We start from the raw sequence: 14,806 nt of genomic DNA on the forward strand, positions 1-14,806 counted from the left end.
ATCCCCTGTAGCACTACCCCAGATGGGTCAGATTACCCCCTGTAGCACTACCCCAGATGGGTCAGATTACCCACTGTAGCAATACCCCAGATGGGTCAGATTACCCCCTGTAGCACTACCCCAGATGGGTCAGATTACCCCCTGTAGCACTACCCCAGATGGGTCAGATTACCCACTGTAGCACTACCCCAGATGGGTCAGATTACCCCCTGTAGCACTACCCCAGATGGGTCAGATTACCCCCTGTAGCACTACCCCAGATGGGTCAGATTACCCACTGTAGCACTACCCTAGATGGGTCAGATTACCCCCTGTAGCACTACCCAGATGGGTCAGATTACCCATTGTAGCACTACCCCAGATGGGTCAGATTACCTCCTGTAGCACTACCCCAGATGGGTCAGATTACCCCCTGTAACACTACCCCAGATGGGTCAGATTACCCCCTGTAGCACTACCCTAGATGGGTCAGATTACCCAGTGTAGCACTACCCCCGATGGGTCAAAATACCCACTGTAGCACTACCCCAGATGGGTCAGGTTACCCACTGTAGCACTACCCCAGATGGGTCAGATTACCCACTGTAGCACTACCCCAGATGGGTCAGATTACCCCCTGTAGCACTACCCCAGATGGGTCAGATTACCCCCTGTAGCACTACCCCAGATGGGTCAGATTACCCACTGTAGCACTACCCCAGATGGGTCAGATTACCCATTGTAGCACTACCCCAGATGGGTCAGATTACCTCCTGTAGCACTACCCCAGATGGGTCAGATTACCCCCTGTAACACTACCCCAGATGGGTCAGATTACCCCCTGTAGCACTACCCTAGATGGGTCAGATTACCCAGTGTAGCACTACCCCCGATGGGTCAAAATACCCACTGTAGCACTACCCCAGATGGGTCAGGTTACCCACTGTAGCACTACCCCAGATGGGTCAGGTTACCCACTGTAGCACTACCCCAGATGGGTCAGAATACCCACTGTAGCACTACCCCAGATGGGTCAGGTTATCCCCTGTAGCACTACCCCAGATGGGTCAGATTACCCACTGTAGCACTACCCCAGATGGGTCAGATTACCCCCTGTAGCACTACTCCAGATGGGTCAGATTACCCACTGTAGCACTACCCCAGATGGGTCAGATTACCCCCTGTAGCACTACCCTAGATGGGTCAGATTACCCACTGTAGCACTACCCCAGATGGGTCAGATTACCCCCTGTAGCACTACCCTAGATGGGTCAGGTTATCCCCTGTAACACTACCCCAGATGGGTCAGATTACCCCCTGTAGCACTACCCCAGATGGGTCAGATTACCCACTGTAGCAATACCCCAGATGGGTCAGATTACCCCCTGTAGCACTACCCCAGATGGGTCAGATTACCCCCTGTAGCACTACCCCAGATGGGTCAGATTACCCACTGTAGCACTACCCCAGATGGGTCAGATTACCCCCTGTAGCACTACTCCAGATGGGTCAGATTACCCACTGTAGCACTACCCCAGATGGGTCAGATTACCCCCTGTAGCACTACTCCAGATGGGTCAGATTACCCACTGTAGCACTACCCCAGATGGGTCAGATTACCCCCTGTAGCACTACCCCAGATGGGTCAGATTACCCCCTGTAGCAATACCCCAGATGGGTCAGATTACCCCCTGTAGCACTACCCCAGATGGGTCAGATTACCCCCTGTAGAATTACCCCCGATGGGTCAGATTACCCCCTGTAGCACTACTCCAGATGGGTCAGATTACCCACTGTAGCACTACCCCAGATGGGTCAGAGAACCCCCTGTAGCACTACCCCAGATGGGTCAATTTACCCCCTGTAGCACTACCCCAGATGGGTCAGATTACCCCCTGTAGCACTACCCCAGATGACTCATGATATTTGCATGTACATGAGGAGGTCATTACAATAACACATCAGCGGGGATGTTACACCTACATGCACTAGGAGACCAGACTAGACCTGCACAGAGCAACAAGGTGACACTTTTCAAATCCAGGTTGGTTTGTTCTGGGTTTGGACAGATTTGTGTTCAGCAGAAAAGTGTAGCTACGGCCAAGTATTTTTACACGAAACCTCTCGGTTTAAAAAGGACCTGAATATTTACTCATCACTACCACCTCAAATATGTGACTTTACAATAGAGTGAGAAATCAGGCTAAAAAGTACAAAAGACGGGGAAACTAAAGGGTTCACGAGAAATGTGTGTGTGTATGTGTGTGTGTGTGTGTGTGTGTCTTCTTCTCCAGAGCCCTTGAAGGCAGTGGTGAGCCCCCGTAAGGTGAGGGGCAGTGTGGGCAGTCAGGTGTCTCTGTTCTGCAGTGTCACTGGCTCTGATGACTATGACATTACCTGGTACAGAAACAGCCAGAAGATCCAGCCGGGCCCCAGTGTCCGCATAACGGGCATCAACCATGAGAACCTGGTGATGGAGGGTATGGCCAAGAGCGACGGAGGTGCCTACCAGTGCTTCGCCCGCAGTGGGAAGACATCCACCCAGGACTTTGTGCAGGTCGTTTTGGAAGGTGAGTCCAAACATCACAGGTGATGTCACAAGGTTCAGGTGGGTTTTAAGTATGGATGTTGTATCACAAATCAAGATCAAACAAAAAGTAATGACTGCCGTTATATTTACATAAATGTAAGGAGACACTATATTTGTAACGAAATTGTGAATAATGTATGAAGTGCCCTGTTCTGCTGCAATGGGAATAACAGGTTCTGAATACTGCATCTTTAACTGGGTGGGTGAGGCGGGGGGGCGGGGCATGGGGTGGGGCAAGGGGAGGCACCCTCCCTCAGACCTTCAGCCTGCCGCTTCCCACCTGGGACTGGTTGCTGGGGCAACTGTCTCCCATCACCATGGAAATGCATAAAGAGATATTGATAATCTATAATGATGCACACTGTGTCTGGATGATCAGAGAGCACAGGAGAGCCATGATGTCAAAGGCACTGAACTCAGAAACACAGCTGTGTTTTGGCTTCCTGAGTGTTTGGCCACAAGAGAGAGAGAGAGAGAGAGAGAGAGATGAAAGCAAAGCAAGTGAATGATTCGTTTTGAAAGACAATCTTCTTCTAGCTCTGCTTCACGACTCCTTTATATGCGATTGTTCCTTCAACATTTCTGCTGTGGAGAATTTACAGTTTTTTGGTTTTAAATGTTTTATTTACTCAGAAGACAGGAAAGCCCAAATATTTTAGATTTCATTTTGGAGTCTTTATTTGTTTGAGTCTTTATTCAGTATTTTTATCAATGTATTGGTACTTGGTATTTTTGTTTTCTTCATTGTAACAAATATCCTCATAATACATAATGCTTTTTTGTTTCAGTTTGACATGAATTTTAACTAAAATACTGTAACCACTGTTCTCAAGCAAGGCAACGTTTCTCGCTGACTCTTACCTGTGTGTTGAACATGGGGTTGTCTAACCCTAACCCTAACCCTGTCAGGATTTTAAAAACTGCACAAATGGCACCAAACCGTCTTCTTCTAGTAGACCTTATCTCCTTCTTCTGCATCTTCTTCCCAGATGGCACCCCTAAGATCCTCTCAGCCTTCAGTGAGAAGGTGGTCAGCCCCACTGAGTCCATCTCGCTGGTGTGCCACGCCAAAGGGACTCCGCTCCCCGCAGTCACCTGGACGTTGGACGACGAACCGGTCATTAAGGACAGCCACCACCGCATGGAGAGGGTCATCACGGCCGAGGGCCACGTGCTCAGCTACCTGAACGTGTCGCACACGCAGGTGACGGACGGGGGCGTCTACCGCTGCACCTGCAACAACTCGGCCGGATCGGTCACCTACCAGGCGCGAATAAACGTAAGAGGTGCTTGTCAGATCAGCTCTTCCCCAAACCAAAACCAACATCACCTGCACTCATGCCTCACCTGTACTTCACCTGTGCCTTAGCGGGTTCTGTTGACGAGCCGCTTACTCACGTCTCACCGCGACTGGGACGGTCACAGACTTTCACTGGTTTTTCATTTGACACGAAGATTGCAGTTTGTAATTAGGTGTAAGGTCTGAACACAATACAGGGAAAGAACCTCAATGAGGTGAACTAAAGGTTAACTAAAGGTCAACTAAAGGTCAGCTGAAGGTGCTCCATGTGTCTGTAGTGTGGATCTTCTCCACGATCTGCTGTTTTGCAGTCTGTCCTCACCGACGCGCTTCATAGGGTCCCGCGTCACAACATGTGCAGTAGCTGAAGTCACTCATGTTCCTGAGATGCACGTCTCTTAATTCAGGGCCGACTTGATTGACAGTCATCAGAACTGGACCTCCCTGAGCACTACACTAAGCTCTGCTAAGTAGCTAGTTTCATTTCCAGCACACTCACATGCACATTCACGCGTGACACGCTCATATTTGTCCTGTTTCTGTGTGTTTACAGTGACATTATCACAGCAGCATTAAAGAATGATAATTTGCTGCCTGCTGTTTCTAGTCAGACAGTCCTGAAAATGCTGCAGGACAACCTCGGCGGTTTGAGCCGTATTCATCACCAGGGACTCGGCAGACCCACTGCCATCCCAGTTTTATTCACTATTGTGTTATTTTCATCACTGTGAGGACTGTAGTAAGCTGCAGAATTGATGTGTATGAGAATACAGACCTGATCACGTGTAGTACTGATTCAATAAGAGACGCTGGTGTATTTTATTTCCCGCTACAGGAAGGTCCTGTATCAACAGGATGGGCGGCAGCTCTATTGCCCAGCTAGGTTGGCGAGACTAGAATGGGGTACTGTATGGTAGAGTAACAGCTCGCACGTGCTGTTATTGGCCGACAAAGTTGCTGGTATTTTCTGATATCAAACTCAGAGTCAAGAAAACATACATTTGTATGATAGCTATTCCTACAATTCACTCTCACGGTGGGTTGTTTCATTCTTTAATTTTAAACATTGACACCCACGTTGATACGCAAGGGTGATGTGGCCCTTATGGGGGACCTCTGGCAGTACCTTTAATACTCTAGTGTGTACCTCTAATACTCTGATGTGTACCTCTAATACTCTATGTGTGCTTTGTGGTGGTGAATTTACTCAGTAAGTATACATGTTCTGTGCAGTTCTGCAGTTTTCCTTCTTTCCTGCTTTAAATATGCAGCAATTAAAATGTTTAATGTATGTCATCTTTTTTTATTTTCTAGGCAGTTACCAAGCAGATAAAGCAGATACAATTGTGTGTTTTTATATGACTAACCTGGAAAAATGGGACTGAGGTTTTGCAGGTTTTGAACTGAACTGACTTTTCAAGGTGGTGTTCTGGAGCACAGAGCCAAACCCTCACACACTGCGTTCCTGTCTGCACTTCCTACACTGCACTTTGTCAGTATCTGGAGTGTCATTATAAACTGGGAGAAGGGTGCCACTGTGTTGCCTCAACATGTCTGTGCTCTGAACACACCCGTGATGCTTCCCTGAACACACCAGTGATGCCTCCCTGAACATGCTCAAGCTCATTTCTGCCTCTCGCCAACAGGTCCTGCCAGCATTCGTCCAATGAGAAACCTCACTGCCATTGCTGGGCGGGACACATACATTCACTGCCGCATCATTGGCTACCCCTACTACTCTATCAAGTGGTATAAAGATTCCAACCTGCTGCCGTTCAACCATCGGCAGCGTGCCTTCGAGAACAACGGCACACTGAAGCTGTCCAACGTGCAAAACTCGGATGAGGGAGAGTACACGTGTTACGTCCTGGTGGATCCTGAGAAGCAGATCCACAGAAGCGTCCACGTCACTGTGAAAGGTCAGTCACAGAGAAGAACCTTCCCTAAGCCCTTTCATAGTAACAGTGTGATGAGACCCAATGCTAACCCCTCAAAGACCTGCTAACCCCTCAGAGACCCGATAACCCCTCAAAGTCCTGCTAACCCATCAGAGACCTGCTAACCCCTCAAAGACCTGCTAACCCCTCAGAGACCTGCTAATCCCTCAGAGACCCGCTAACCCCTCAGAGACCTGCTAACCCCTCAGAGACCTGCTAATCCCTCAGAGACCTGCTAACCCCTCAGAGACCCGCTAACCCATCAAAGACCTGCTAATCCCTCAGACCTGCTAACCCCTCAGAGACCCACTAACCCCTCAAAGAACTGCTAACCACTCAGAGACCTGCTAACCCCTTAGAGACCCGCTAACCCCTCAAAGACCTGCTAACCACTCAGAGACCCGATAACCCCTCAGAGACCCGCTAACCCCTCAAAGACCTGCTAACCCCTCAGAGACCCGCTAACCCCTCTGTAGGCTAGGTGTTCAGGAGCAGGAATGGGTGCCATGTTCACCTTTGACTTACATAATAATCAGGATTTCATCATTGAGTTAGTGATGAGTTGTCACATCACCAGCACATGTTCATATTACATCACCAACATGTGCTCCCATTACATCACAAGCATATGCTTGCCTTGCTAAATAAGCAGCATTCATCTTATTAATCATTTGAGTGGAGGGCATCATTTGAAGATGCCGTGAAAAAAATGAAATCATCACCTGGGCGATTGAGTTGGCTTATTTGCCAGAGGCTCGTGCTTAAAATTCTGAAAAGGCCGTGAGGGAATCCCCTGAGTCCATTATCCCCACTTTGTTGTGAATTAAATAAGCAGTGAAGTACTGCTTTAGTTCCACATTATTTTAACTCATTGATTCTCAAAAGGCGACAGGCTGACGTGTGGCATGGCTGGGGATTCCCCTGGGAGGCATTACGCTGAATTTGCAAAGAAGCGAAGACTTTTAGAGTCATTACTGCTCCTCCTCACTGCTCCTCTTCACTATTCTCCTACACTGCTCCTCTTCACTGTTCTCCTACACTGTTCTCTTCACTGTTCTCCTACACTGTTCTCTTCACTGCTCCTCTTCACTGTTCTCCTACACTGTTCTCTTCACTGTTCTCCTACACTGTTCTCCTACACTGCTCCTCTTCACTGTTCTCTTCACTGCTCTTCTTCACTGTTCTCCTACACTGTTCTCCTACTCTGCTCCTCTTCACTGTTCTTCTCACTGCTCCTCTTCACTGTTCTCCAACACTTTTCTCTTCACTGCTCCTCTTCATTATTCTCTTACACTGTTCTCTTCACTGTTCTCCTACACTGTTCTCCTACACTGTTCTCCTACACTGTTCTCTTCACTGTTCTCCTACACTGTTCTCCTACACTGTTCTCTTCACTGTTCTCCTACACTGTTCTCCTTCACTGTTCTCTTCACTGTTCTCTTCACTGTTCTCTTACACTGTTCTCCTACACTGTTCTCTTCACTGTTCTCCTACACTGCTCTTCACTGTTCTCCTACACTGTTCTCTTCACTGTTCTCTTCACTGTTCTCCTACACTGTTCTCCTTCACTGTTCTCTTCACTGTTCTCCTACACTGTTCTCCTTCACTGTTCTCTTCACTGTTCTCTTCACTGTTCTCCTACACTGTTCTCTTCACTGTTCTCACTGTTCTCCTACACTGTTCTCTTCACTGTTCTCCTACACTGTTCTCCTTCACTGTTCTCTTCACTGTTCTCCTACACTGTTCTCTTCACTGTTCTCCTACACTGTTCTCTTCACTGTTCTCCTACACTGTTCTCCTTCACTGTTCTCCTTCACTGTTCTCTTCACTGTTCTCTTCACTGTTCTCCTCACTGTTCTCCTACACTGTTCTCCTACACTGTTCTCTTCACTGTTCTCCTACACTGTTCTCCTTCACTGTTCTCTTCACTGTTCTCCTACACTGTTCTCCTTCACTGTTCTCTTCACTGTTCTCTTCACTGTTCTCCTACACTGTTCTCTTCACTTTTCTCCTACACTGTTCTCCTTCACTGTTCTCTTCACTGTTCTCCTACACTGTTCTCCTTCACTGTTCTCCTACACTGTTCTCCTTCACTGTTCTCTTCACTGTTCTCCTACACTGTTCTCTTCACTGTTCTCTTCACTGTTCTCCTACACTGTTCTCTTCACTGTTCTCCTCACTGTTCTCCTACACTGTTCTCTTCACTGTTCTCTTCACTGCTCCTTTTCACTTTTCTCTTCACTGTTCCTTTTCATATTTTGCTACACTGTTCTCCTTCACTGCTCTCTCTCACTGTTCCACTTCATATCTCATTAGTTTGTATTATTCCTCAGCCAAATCTGCTGGTTGGGAGATATAATGACCTGTTTCAGCAGGGACCTCATTATTACAAATGGCCAATTATCCCACATGTGTGATCACATATGTCCTTTCAAGTCAACTCCATTCTGCTATGTGCTGTTTATGAGCTGTAGAACTGATGCCTCAGTGAGGAGTGTGCCAAGACATTTTTGGCTTCTCAACAAGTGACAAAAACTAAGACATATTTGATCAGCAGAGGTCCGAAGGTCAGAAGCTGACCAGATATGTATGGGTTATTACTGGAGATATATGGGTTATGACCATATATGTATGGGTTATTACTGGAGATATATGGGTTATGACCATATATGTATGGGTTATTACTGGAGATATGTGGATTATGACCATATATGGATGGGTTATTGCTGGAGATATATGGGTTATGAACAGATATGTATGGGTTATCACAAGAGATATATGAGTTATGACTATATATGTATGGGTTATTACTGGTTATTTCTGGCTGTACTATTGTGTGCACACTGTAAATGAGGTCCACAACAGTCCTTGTTCATGGCAGATTTTTGTAATCTTGTATAAAACCTGATCAGGGTTTTGGAAATGCTACTGATTTTTAAAATTTCAAATGCACATCATGAATGCCTTATCATGCTCTTTCAGATTAACAGTTCCACTAACACTCCCTGTGACCCCTGTGACCCCTGTGACCCCAGTGCCTCCCCTGATCCAGCACTCCGACTCCCAGAGTGCCTCCATTGGCCAGCGGGTCTTCATCCCCTGTGTGGTGACCTCAGGTGACCTGCCCATGACCATCACCTGGCATAAAGACGGAAAACCTATCAACAGCAGTCCGGGCGTCACCATCGACAACATCGACTTCACCAGCTCCCTGCGCATCTCCAACCTATCGGAGGTCCACAACGGCAGCTACACCTGCATCGCCCGCAACGAGGCGGCAGCCGTGGAGCACAGCATCCAGCTTATCGTCAAAGGTCAGAGGTCAAAGTTCAGCCTTGCAGGCTCAGGTCGTGTGTAACTTCCGTACTGATTCATGCAGGGGTGGACGCCTGCGTTGCTTGTGTGTCGGTGTAGGTGAAGGTCTCGCTCCTGATCTGGTTCCGTGTGTCTCCGTGTAGTTCCACCGCACTTCGAGGTGCAGCCTCGGGATCAGGACGGCATCTACGGCAAGTCTGTGGTTCTGAACTGCTCCGCTAAAGGAAACCCAATTCCCACTATTGTGTGGAAGCATTCTAAAGGTGGGTGAATCCTGTCCAGATTATGTTGATGTTGGACTATGCATTTACTGCATTCTAAAAAAAATTCATTACTTTGGATGTGGTCTGCTGGGTTTATCAAAAAAATTGGCTTTGGTAATTGTTTAATTTAAGTGTTTCCATCCCTGTAATACCCCCGCTGTTTTGATACAAACTGCACCAACCCCCCAGGGGTGTGTAGCATGGCAGGGGTGCCAACCAAACCTTCTGCTGCTAACCTGGCATGAGAATCACTGGCACAGGATGGCACAATATCACACTCCCCACATATAGCAGCTCTGAATTATGTGGAGCAGATTTCTTATTTATTGGTAATTGTTCAGTAGAAAACATGACTAGATTCCAGGAAGGAATAAGTAGATCCATCTGAGCTCTTTGTTTACCGCACATACATCCCTAGCAACAGTCAGTCCACACACCACGTACTGCACAGAGTGTTTGGTGACATGTTTGGTAGAACTAATAATTGTTACAGAGAGAATGCAGCCAGTTCTAGTGAAAAATATCTCTCTTGTGTGTGTGTGCAAATGGAGATTCCCGCACGTTGAAGTTGCGTGTTATTCTTGCCAAAGATGAGTCCATGTGCGTGGCGTACGGGCGACAGGAGGCGTGACCGTGTTGCTTCTGCTCCTCCCAGGGTCGGGAGTTCCCCAGTTCCAGCCAATCGCACTGAACTCGGGCTCCCGTGTGCAGCTGCTGGACACAGGGGCCCTGCTGATCAAACACGTGCTGGAGGAGGACAGCGGTTACTACCTCTGCAAAGTCAGCAACGATGTCGGGGCAGATATCAGCAAGAGCATGTACCTCACAGTCAAAAGTAAGGCCCCGCCCCCTGCTCTGGGGTGGAGTGTGTGTGTGTGCTTGACCTTGATTGTGGGAACAATAACAGTTCCATGAAGCATTCAAACTTGACCTGTTCTCCATCATCTTTTTCAACATGATGTTTTTAACACTTTTTATTCTTAATTAGTGAGACATGTGACTCACAGGAACTATAGTGACATAGAAACTACAGTCTGACTCTCATAGGAACTACAGTGACATAGAAACTACAGTGTTACTCATATGAACTACAGTCTGACTCTCATAGGAACTACAGTGACATAGAAACTACAGTCTGACTCTCATAGGAACTACAGTGTGACTCTCATAGGAACTACAGTGACATAGAAACTACAGTGTGACTCTCATAGGAACTACAGTGACATAAAAACTACAGTGTTACTCATATGAACTACAGTGTGACTCATAGGAACTACAGTGACATAGAAACTACAGTGTTACTCATATGAACTACAGTGTGACTCTCATAGGAACTACAGTGACATAGAAACTACAGTCTGACTCTCATAGGAACTACAGTGACACAGTTTGACTCTCATAGGAACTACAGTGGCATAGAAACTACAGTCTGACTCTCATAGGAACTACAATGACATAGAAACTACAGTGTTACTCATATGAACTACAGTGTGACTCTCATAGGAACTACAGTGACATAGAAACTACAGTCTGACTCTCATAGGAACTACAGTGAAGCTGAATCTTATAGAATTATTAAATAATTACTGGTGAAGGTAAAGATTACCTTCCATGCAGTAAACCTTTTTATCCTAAAACATCTAACCCTAAAAAAATCCTAACGATTCTAACCCTAGCCCTAATCCTAACCCCAATCCTCAGCCTAATCCTAACCCTAATTCTTACCTCAATCCTAACCCTAATCCTAATCCTAACCCAAACCCTAATTCTTTAAATCCTTTGGTGGGATACACTGCTGATTCCATTAAGACAGAGGTGCAGTGAATAGTGTGTGTTTTTGGATAAACAAGACAGTAATACTGGAACCTAGATCTGTGTGTGTGTGTGTGTGTGTGTGTGTGTGTGTGTGTGTGTGTGTGTGTGTGTGTGTGTGTGTGTGTGTGTGTGTGTGTGTGTGTGTGTTTGCTTTGGTTTGTTGACAGAGATGCAGTCCTCTGCAGCATTAGTGTGAGAGTCAGTGTTGCTCAGAGCCTGAGGGGGTTTTAGTTTTCTGCCCAGTTGAATGCCGTATATACTCTATTGTGCTTGTTGGTGATCTGGGTATTTGTTGAGTAACGAAAGCCTTGCATCCCCTACATTACCCCTGCACCATTACCCCTGCCCCATTACCCCAGCCCCATTACCCCAGCCCCATTACCCCAGCCCCACAGCATGGATGACAGCCAGACTACACAAAGCAGACTGAAATGGACATCACCCCCCCACACACTTTTCTACGTCCATATTCTGGTCTCGGTCCATTCATCTGCCTATTGTCCATGACTAAGAGACCATGAGTGCTAAAACCTTTTTTGTATAGCATTATTAACACTACACTGACAAAACAATTATGGCATTTCGGAGCTGTTCATATGTTATTATGCTTTAAGTATTTAGGAGTGTTCATATGTTATTATGGTTTAAGTATTTAGGAGTATTCGTACAAAATTATGGTTTAAGCCTTTATGATTGTTCATATGGAATTATAGTTTAAGTATTTAGGAGTGTTCATATGAAATTGTGGTTTAAGTATTTAGGAGTGGTCATATGGAATTGTGGTTTAAGTATTTAGGAGTGTTCATATGGAATTGTGGTTTAAGTATTTAGGAGTGTTCATATGGAATTGTGGTTTAAGTATTTAGGAGTGTTCATATGGAATTGTGGTTTAAGTATTTAGCAGTGTTCATATGGAATTATGATTTAAGTATTTAGGAGTGTTCATATGGAATTGTGGTTTAAGTATTTAGGAGTGTTCTTGTGGAATTGTGGTTTAAGTATTTAGGAGTGTTCATATGGAATTGTGGTTTAAGTATTTAGGAGTGTTCATATGGAATTGTGGTTTAAGTATTTAGGAGTGTTCATATGGAATTGTGGTTTAAGTATTTAGGAGTGTTCATATGGAATTATGGTTTAAGTATTTAGGAGAGTTCATATGGAATTGTGGTTTAAGTATTTAGGAGTGTTCATATGGAATTGTGGTTTAAGTATTTAGGAGTGTTCATATGGAATTGTTTGCTGATTTTTACTGCATTCTGATTGAATTGTATGCTGCATAATCATGTACAAGAATATGTTAGATTCCTACTGTAAAAGAAGTGTGTAGAATAATAGCATATTATAACATATAATAAGAACATATTATAACATTTAATAAGAACATATTATAACATTTAATAAGAACATATTATAACATATAATACCAGCATATTATAACATATAATAAGAGTATATTATGACATATAAAATGAGCATATTATAACATATAATAAGAGCATATTATAACATATAATAAGAGTATATTATGACATATAAAATTAGCATATTTTAACATATAAGAGTAAATTATAACATATAATAAGAATGTATTATAACATATAATAAGAGTATATTATTATATATAATAAGAGCATATTATAACATATAATAAGAATGTATTATAACATATAATAAGAATGTATTATAACATATAATAAGAATGTATTATTACATATAATAAGAGTATATTATTATATATAATAAGAGCATATTATAACATATAATAAGAGTATATTATTACATATAATAAGAATGTATTATAACATATAATAAGAGTATATTATTACATATAATAAGAGTATATTATTACATATAATAAGAGTATATTATTACATATAATAAGAGCATATTATAACATATAATAATTGGAGACTGGAGGTTCTCCTGATCTTGCAGAGACATGTAGTGGTATGTGCTATAGCATTCACACCACTAAAACAACCACAAAGCTACAGAGTCCTCTTTCCTTTTTTCTTTTCATTTCATTTCTTTTTCTGTTTCAGTGCACACACACACACACACACACACACACACACACACACACACACACACACCACACGCACGCTGCCCCTCCCAGCCTGCAGGAATACACACATTACTGCAATGAGGAACTTGGATGATACCATGTGAATGTGTAGGATGGGGGGAGCCTGCTGAGACACAGTGACCTGCCCCACTTTCCGGGGGTGCCCCTCCGCCCGTCTGAGGGCTGCGGTGGAGCCACAAGGCTCGCTGTGGCCGACTCTCGCAATGGAACAGGCCCAGTGATGCAGAAACACACTACAGTGATTATTTCTGCTGTGGTAATGAAGATTACAATGGCACTGCCTCCTTTCCCATACTGTCACGCAGCACGCAGTAACCCGGGGAAATGTTGACATAGACAATGTAGGAGTCTGTGCCCTGTCTGTCTGGTAGAATAGCAATAAATATGCAGATTTGTTCATTTTATATGCTGTTAAACCATAAGCAAACATCCCATTTGTCTTAATTAAAACCTCCCCTGCAACGTCTTCAAATGGATGCCATTTCATGCTTTTTAACCCCTAAACTGCAGTAATGAAGGAAAACGTTCAGGTCACTGAACTGACACTGACGTGAAAGGCCACACGGTGGAGTGTAGCTACACCGTGTACGCGGGAGTCCTCCCAGCCGGGCACTTTCTTATTTATGGTGATTTGTGCGCGTCCTGAGGCAGAAGCCGTTCGTGTCTGTGTTCGCCTGCTCTCTCCCGCCTCTCCGGACACGTCTGGAGCTGAGAGAGAACATGGCGTCTCCCCACTGAACCTGACCACACCTCCCAGACACACGCAACGCGTCCACCATTTTCCTGACTGCCGGATGAATGCAGCGCATGACGTTTTACTCTCAAACGGTTTAGCCCCTTTGCCTGCATTCTTCTGTGTGCAAAAGTGATCATTTGCGAAAAGACAATATTTGTAGAAATATTCCATATCCGAGAGTGGAATAAATGTCAAACCCAGTACTCACCTTGACCCTCCTTAGTTTGTTTAATAACACTTCCATATTTCTCTGGCTGCTTAAATGAATGAAAGAAGATTCTGTTTGATGTGTGATTATAGCTGCCATCAGCGTCTCTCTCTTTTACGAGCACATAATATTACTAGATATTAAAAATATATATCAACTAAGCTCTTATGGGAATATCATTTAGCCCTCCTTGCCTGGAGCTCCTTTCCTGCTGACAGTGGGGGCAAAATGAGATTAGAAGCAGTCTTTTGTTGTTAGCTGCTACCATCTCGCTTACCAGACTAGCTGTCAGCTAGAGAGAATTTCAGACCGAGCTGAAGAGTCTCCCTGTCTTTGATCTATTTTTCCCCCGCCGCAACCAGTTTAAGGACTGAAACGTGTCGTTTCTACCGTGGGCACAGAGTGACGTGACTGAGGCAAACTGAAAAACAAAAAGTGCCAATGATGTCTTGCCACTGTGTAAAAATCTAGAGAAATGGGGATCACTTAGAGGAATGGGGATCGCTTAAAGGATCAGGGATCATTTAGAGAAATGAGGATCACCGAGAATAAGAGGCTCCTTCAGTTTCAGCACTGG

The 14,806-nt window shown here is 44.8% G+C and overlaps 1 protein-coding gene across 2 annotated transcripts in view; it reads left to right on the forward strand.

The window, feature by feature from the left end:
* Positions 1-14,806, forward strand: part of dscamb (Down syndrome cell adhesion molecule b) — a 116,910-nt gene that overhangs the window by 81,275 nt on the left and 20,829 nt on the right. Inside the window, exons 6-11 of one of the 2 annotated variants that reach the window (XM_076981899.1) lie at positions 2,274-2,549; positions 3,559-3,855; positions 5,516-5,788; positions 8,842-9,120; positions 9,265-9,384; positions 10,040-10,219. In XM_076981899.1, the coding sequence (XP_076838014.1) occupies positions 2,274-2,549; positions 3,559-3,855; positions 5,516-5,788; positions 8,842-9,120; positions 9,265-9,384; positions 10,040-10,219 (1,425 nt within the window). Of the gene's footprint in view, positions 1-2,273; positions 2,550-3,558; positions 3,856-5,515; positions 5,789-8,841; positions 9,121-9,264; positions 9,385-10,039; positions 10,220-14,806 lie in introns of those variants that run through there. The other variant, XM_076981900.1, reaches the window with a different exon arrangement.

The sequence above is a fragment of the Brachyhypopomus gauderio genome, chromosome 19 (assembly GCF_052324685.1).
Source record: "Brachyhypopomus gauderio isolate BG-103 chromosome 19, BGAUD_0.2, whole genome shotgun sequence".
Taxonomy (NCBI): Eukaryota; Metazoa; Chordata; class Actinopteri; order Gymnotiformes; family Hypopomidae; genus Brachyhypopomus; species Brachyhypopomus gauderio.